Raw genomic sequence first — 6,986 nt, forward strand, 5'->3', positions numbered from 1 at the left:
CACCAGCAGCAGGCCTTTTTCCACTCATTTTGGTGGTTAACTAATTCACAACTCTGGAGTTGTTTGCACAAAAAAACAATGGATGGTAACCGAGCAGAGCTGAGTGGCCAAACTGTGGTATTAGGCCAAAACTATTGGCTGGGTTAGATGCAGAAAAAAATTATTTTTAATTTGCAACCTGATGGAGGTCAGTATAGATGGACTAATAGACCAAGTCCCACACACCGCTAGAAGCCCAAATATTTTTTCAGAGCTAGATGCAGAAATTTTTTTTATTCAATTTGCAACCTGATGGAGGTCAGTATAGATGGACTAATAGACCAAGTCCCACACACTGCTAGAAGCCCAAATATTTTTTCAGAGCTAGATGCAGAAAAAAATTATTTTTAATTTGCAACCTGATGGAGGTCAGTATAGATGGACTAATAGACCAAGTCCCACACACCGCTAGAAGCCCAAATATTTTTTCAGAGCTAGATGCAGAAAAAAATTATTTTTAATTTGCAACCTGATGGAGGTCAGTATAGATGGACTAATAGACCAAGTCCCACACACCGCTAGAAGCCCAAATATTTTTTCAGAGCTAGATGCAGAAAAAAATTATATTCAATTTGCAACCTGCTGGAGGTCAGTATAGAAGGACTAATAGAACAAGTCCCACACACTGCTAGAAGCCCAAATATTTTTTCAGAGCTAAATGAAGAAAAAAATTATTTTTAATTTGCAACCTGATGGAGGTCAGTATAGATGGACTAATAGACCAAGTCCCACACACTGCTAGAAGCCCAAATATTTTTTCAGAGCTAGATGCAGAAGAAAATTATTTTTAATTTGCAACCTGATGGAGGTCAGTATAGATGGACTAATAGATCAAGTCCCACACACTGCTAGAAGCCCAAATATTTTTTCAGAGCTAGATGCAGAAAAAAATTATTTTTAATTTGCAACCTGATGGAGGTCAGTATAGATGGACTAATAGACCAAGTCCCACACACCGCTAGAAGCCCAAATATTTTTTCAGAGCTAGATGCAGAAAAAAATTATATTCAATTTGCAACCTGCTGGACGTCAGAATAGAAGGACTAATAGAACAAGTCCCACACACTGCTAGAAGCCCAAATATTTTTTCAGAGCTAAATGAAGAAAAAAATTATTTTTAATTTGCAACCTGATGGAGGTCAGTATAGATGGACTATTAGACCAAGTCCCACACACTGCTAGAAGCCCAAATATTTTTTCAGAGCTAGATGCAGAAAAAAATTATTTTTAATTTGCAACCTGATGGAGGTCAGTATAGATGGACTAATAGACCAAGTCCCACACACCGCTAGAAGCCCAAATATTTTTTCAGAGCTAGATGCAGAAAATTTTTTTATTCAATTTGCAACCTGATGGAGTTCAGTATAGATGGACTAATAGACCAAGTCCCACACACTGCTAGAAGCCCAAATATTTTTTCAGAGCTAGATGCAGAAAAAAATTATTTTTAATTTGCAACCTGATGGAGGTCAGTATAGATGGACTAATAGACCAAGTCCCACACACTGCTAGAAGCCCAAATATTTTTTCAGAGCTAGATGCAGAAAAAAATTATTTTTAATTTGCAACCTGATGGAGGTCAGTATAGATGGACTAATAGAACAAGTCCCACACGCTGCTAGAAGCCCAAATATTTTTTCAGAGATAAATGAAGAAAAAAATTATTTTTAATTTGCAACCTGATGGAGGTCAGTATAGATGGACTAATAGACCAAGTCCCACACACTGCTAGAAGCCCAAATATTTTTTCAGAGCTAGATGCAGAAAAAAATTATTTTTAATTTGCAACCTGATGGAGGTCATTATAGATGGACTAATAGACCAAGTCCCACACACCGCTAGAAGCCCAAATATTTTTTCAGAGCTAGATGCAGAAAAAAATTATATTCAATTTGCAACCTGCTGGAGGTCAGTATAGAAGGACTAATAGAACAAGTCCCACACACTGCTAGAAGCCCAAATATTTTTTCAGAGCTAAATGAAGAAAAAAATTATTTTTAATTTGCAACCTGATGGAGGTCAGTATAGATGGACTAATAGACCAAGTCCCACACACTGCTAGAAGCCCAAATATTTTTTCAGAGCTAGATGCAGAAAAAAATTAGATTCAGTTTGCAACCTGATGGAGGTCAGTATAGATGGACTAATAGAATGATGCTATGCCCAAAAGATTTTACTTCACTAGGTGCAGTAAAAAAATTGGTATTCTATACACAGGTGGTATATCTTGCAACACAGATAGGCTACTCCACTGACTAACACACTCTGCAATAGGCCAAAAAGGATTAGCTTTGCTAGATTCAGCCAAATGCTGTGAAAAAAACTTGCACAGCACTGGCACAGACCTGCCTGGCAAAAACTGATAGGAACTGATGTAACCTAGTCCTGAAAAGGACTCCAATTACAATTAGTCTTTACTCCCACAATCTATCTATTTAAGAGCACAGACCTGCCTGATAAAAGTCGTAGGAAATGCTGTAACCTAGTCCTTAAAAGGACTGCAATCACAACTATTCCCTACTCCCAAGCTATCTGTATATTTGTGCGAAAATTGGCTTGAAATTAACAAGGTATAGCGCACACAGCAACAGCGGTGCCGTCTAACACGCAGCTGCAGCAGTGAGAAAATGGTGGCGACGGGGAAAATGGCTTGGTCTTATAGGGCAAGGACATGTGACATACACTGCCAATCACACATGCCCTTGCTTGTGTGAAAAAAAGCACTTTGCTCCGTGTGTGCGCTGCTGATAGGCTGACAGATTGCACCTCCCCACTGCAAATGCGGGAAAGAGAAAAAAAAATGGAGATCTTCATTGTTCCTGCAGAGATCCATCCCCTGCCCCTCCCCCCGCCCCGCTGTACACTCAAACTGCGTATTAACATTAATTTTCATCATTACTGAGAAAAAATCCAGTTATGATTTTGGTGCACGAACAGTTATCGAACATAACCTCGAACAGCCAAATTTTTCTCAAATTGTTCGTGTTCGCCGACCGGCTCGAACACCGCCCAAAACAGCTCGAATTTGAGATTGGCGAACAGTTCGAGTAGAACAACGCTCATCTCTAGTGATAACTAAATGGCTCATGGAACAAAACATAGAGATTTTGGGTTCATGGCCTCGAAACTCCCCAGATCTTAATCCCATTGAGAACTTGTGGTCAATCATCAAGAGACGGGTGGACAAACAAAAACCAACAAATTCTGGCAAAAATGCAAGCATTAATTATGCAAGAATGGACTGCTATCAGTCAGGATTTGGTCCAAAAGTTGATTGAGAGCATGCCAGGGAGAATTACAGAGGTCTTGAAGAAGAAGGGGCAACACTGCAAATATTGACTTGCTGCATTAACTCATTCTAGCTGTCAATATAACCTATTGGTACTCATAATATGATTGCAATTATATTTCTGTATGTGATATAAACAGATCATGTGAAAATATAATTTTGGTGTCATTCTCAAAACTTTTGGCCATGACTGTATGTCCGATTATTTTCCTTGGACTGAGTCAGTCTGAGTAAAAAATAGCTGCATGCCTGAAATGGATACGATTATTGGATTGCACTCGGCAATGCAAGTCAATGCCTCCGAGAAAAAAAAATTGAATTGCACACAGATGACATCTGGGAACAGGCCAATATTCACGGACTGATAGAATAGAAGATGTAGACATTTTTTCCCTCTTCTCCTAATCAAATAAAATTAGAGAACACTATGATCACATTCTGATCAAACTCTGATCAGACTTTGATCAGAGAGTGATTAGCATGATCAGCTCGATTTTCTCCGATGAGAAAATATATGGTCCTGTGACCCTAGACCAAGCATGATTTATCATCTACCATAAATACAAAGATATTCTGCCATAAAATATTTGCTTCTCATCTTATTGATCTCACCCTCTCTAAAGCGAAATTAATCATATGTGTTGTTTCCTTGTTTAAGATGGGAAAAGCTATTTGTAATAAAAAAGGCAATTTCTAGATTTTATACAAATTCCTTATACTATTATATACCTGTGTTTGATCATTTGGTGTTTTGGCATTGATCAATAAAAAGTGATAAACATAGTTTACAATTACATTACTCATGTCTCATTAGTTAATTTGCTTTGTTGATATATTATAGTATTCCCAAACTGATTCATTAGAGAAATGCAGAGTAATTTACAATACTCTAATGCATACTGCACATCTCTATAGATTAAACCTGAAAATTAATCCGCATGGAGAAAGCCAAAGTGATAAAAACTCACTCTCTAAATATTGTACCTTCAATATCTACTGATCGCTCAGTATGCATTGTTACTGGCTGTTTTTTGTGCCATACATTAAGCATGAGCGGATATTGTTTTGAAAGTAAGTTTATAGAGTGGAATAAATGTTTACATCGATGGATATTGCAGTATTGCACAAAAAAATTAATTTTTGTAGGTCAAGCTGTTCAAGTAGTCCGGATATTGTATAGTAATGGGTTATTCCCAAAAAACAAGGATAGGGGATAACTTGCTGATTGCGGTGGGACAAACAGTTGGGACCCCAGGAATCCAGAGAATGAAGTTTTAGAGTTTCATGAATGAAGCTCTGCTGACAAATCTTGAGTGGAGTGGAGATGCGCATGATGAACTGCTAGAAAAAGCCAAGCTGTCCCATTGTCAATGAATGTAGTAGATCAATATGCACAACATTTTATTCAAGATGGAGCTGCAGTGCCCCGCTCTCAGGGTTCCTGAAACTGATTTTGGAGATTTCTGTGGGTTCCAGAGGTTGGACATCCAGAGATCAGCATGCTATTTCCTATTCCATAAATAAAGAATAATTTGTTTCATGGGAATAACCTTTTAATAAAACCTTAAATCTTTATATACTGCGGCATTATATAATTAGAAATGGTTGTACCACATTTACCATATGTACGAGTCGTATGTGTGTTTTCATCATGTTTTAATTGATTTTTTTTTACAATTTTATATTATTTTAATTTTTTTTGTTTACTATTTATTTTTTCTAACTGTTTTATACTGTTTTATTTTATATTACCTACACCTTTTTGACCAAGTTGTTAGACTCCTTGGCTGGGAAGTTCTTCAATAGGAGCAATAAAAATGAGTTCATCATGTTAGGATTTTCAAACAATCAAGAAATGAGCATTCCCCTTTTCCTTCTCTTTCTCATTGTATACCTTTTCACCGTGGTGAGTAATTTTTCTATTTTTGGTGCAATTTCCATAGACACTCACTTGCAAAAACCAATGTACTTCTTTATTTGCAATATGTCTCTTATCGATATATGCTATTCCACAGTCACCACCCCAAGCCTATTACAACTTGTCTTAAAAGGCATCAAAAGAATTTCCTTTCAGGGTTGCATGACCCAACTCTTCTTCTTCAATTCTTTCGGAAGCATGGAGTACATGTTGCTAACCTCAATGGCATATGATCGTTATGTAGCTATTTGTCACCCACTGTCCTATCACTTGCTCATGAATAGGGGAATTTGCCTAACTTTGGCCATCACTGCCTGGGGGATGGGATTCATGGCTGCCTTTCCTTTAAGTTTCCTAATTTCTTCTCTTTGCTTTTGTGAATCTAGCCAAATCAATCACTTCTTTTGTGACCTCACACCATTGCTAGCCATAGCTTGTGATGACACCTCAACTACGGAATATGTTGTATATACGGAGGGTGTGCTGTTTGTCTTCAGCTGTTTTCTGCTGACTTTGATTTCTTATATTTATATTATTTCTGCCATTCTTAAAATCAGATCAAGCAATGGAAGATCGAAAGCTTTTTCCACTTGTGCTTCACATCTAACTATTGTCATTCTGTTCTACTTAATGATTGCCTGTTTGTACATGAAGCCAACATCTTCATATTCTCTGGATGAAGGAAAATCACTTTCTGTCCTTTATGTTATAATAATCCCAATGTTAAATCCTATTAGATATTCTTTAAGAAACAATGATGTAAAAGAAGCATTCAAAAGATTAATATTAGCTAATTATTAACTAATGATCTATCTTTCTATCTAGAAATAAAAAAATGGAAGCAGCATTCCATAAATAGTGCAAATTATAGGACTTTAATGGCTCATGTGGCCCTCGTCTATCATGTATATATCTATCTATTCATCTATCTATCTCAAAAAAAGGAAGCAGCACTCCATCAAGAATTTAAAGATCTTTTGGCTGTTCCCCTATGGGGACTTTTGATCCCACCACTAAAGACTGTGTTTTTTATTTTTTTGTGATTTTTTTATGTAATCTATCTATTTATCTATCTATGTATCTACTGTATTTCAAGAAAGTACAAATGGACAACCGGTAAACGGGCACCATGGTCATGGCTAACCATCTGGTCTGGTGCTACAGAAAATCTACTATAGCACAAACTGCAGACAGTTTGGGGTTCCCATCATGACCCCTTTCTACAGCTTAAAGAGTCTATAATTGGTACATGATCAAAAGGAATGGTCTTATGAGTCACATTGTTTTTTGAATAATGTTAATGGCTGGTAGTATATCATCAAGCAGTGACGTAATTTTCCGGCACTGCATGCGCAGGAGAATTCTCCCACACTGTCAGTGACGTGAATGAGGTGAGCTGAGCTCATTGGACATGAACTCGGCTCATCTGGATGCCGTCACAGCGACACACTGAGGAGCGCAAGCATGCCTGAGCTTCTCAGTGTCTGCGGGATGACAGGCTGGATGGCAGCGTTCTGCTGCGGTCCAGCCTGTCATCTCGATGTAGCAGAGCTGAGGCCGTCCTGGGAACCATGGAAAGGTAAGGATGAGGTTGGTTTATTATTTTACTTTTATTGCAGAAGATATTAGCTTCAGCTGGAATGGGCGTGACGGTAAGTAGAGTTTAATTTAGAACATTAAAGAATTGTGTCTTTATTTCAATTAAAGGACTTTATTCTGGGTGCTTGTGGTTTTTTTTAA

The 6,986-nt window shown here is 37.6% G+C and overlaps 1 protein-coding gene across 1 annotated transcript; it reads left to right on the forward strand.

Annotated features, from left to right (window-relative positions):
- Positions 1–4,717: 4,717 nt before the first annotated feature.
- LOC141271616 (olfactory receptor 5AR1-like) lies at positions 4,718–6,047 on the forward strand. The gene is made up of 2 exons (XM_073681659.1): positions 4,718–4,793; positions 5,107–6,047. Exons 1-2 carry the CDS (start codon positions 4,718–4,720, stop codon positions 6,045–6,047), a joined length of 1,017 nt encoding a protein of 338 aa, XP_073537760.1.
- Positions 6,048–6,986: the final 939 nt, after the last annotated feature.

Source organism: Phyllobates terribilis, unplaced genomic scaffold (assembly GCF_046119375.1).
Source record: "Phyllobates terribilis strain yellow unplaced genomic scaffold, ASM4611937v1 Scaffold_5__5_contigs__length_657084704, whole genome shotgun sequence".
Classification (NCBI taxonomy): Eukaryota; Metazoa; Chordata; class Amphibia; order Anura; family Dendrobatidae; genus Phyllobates; species Phyllobates terribilis.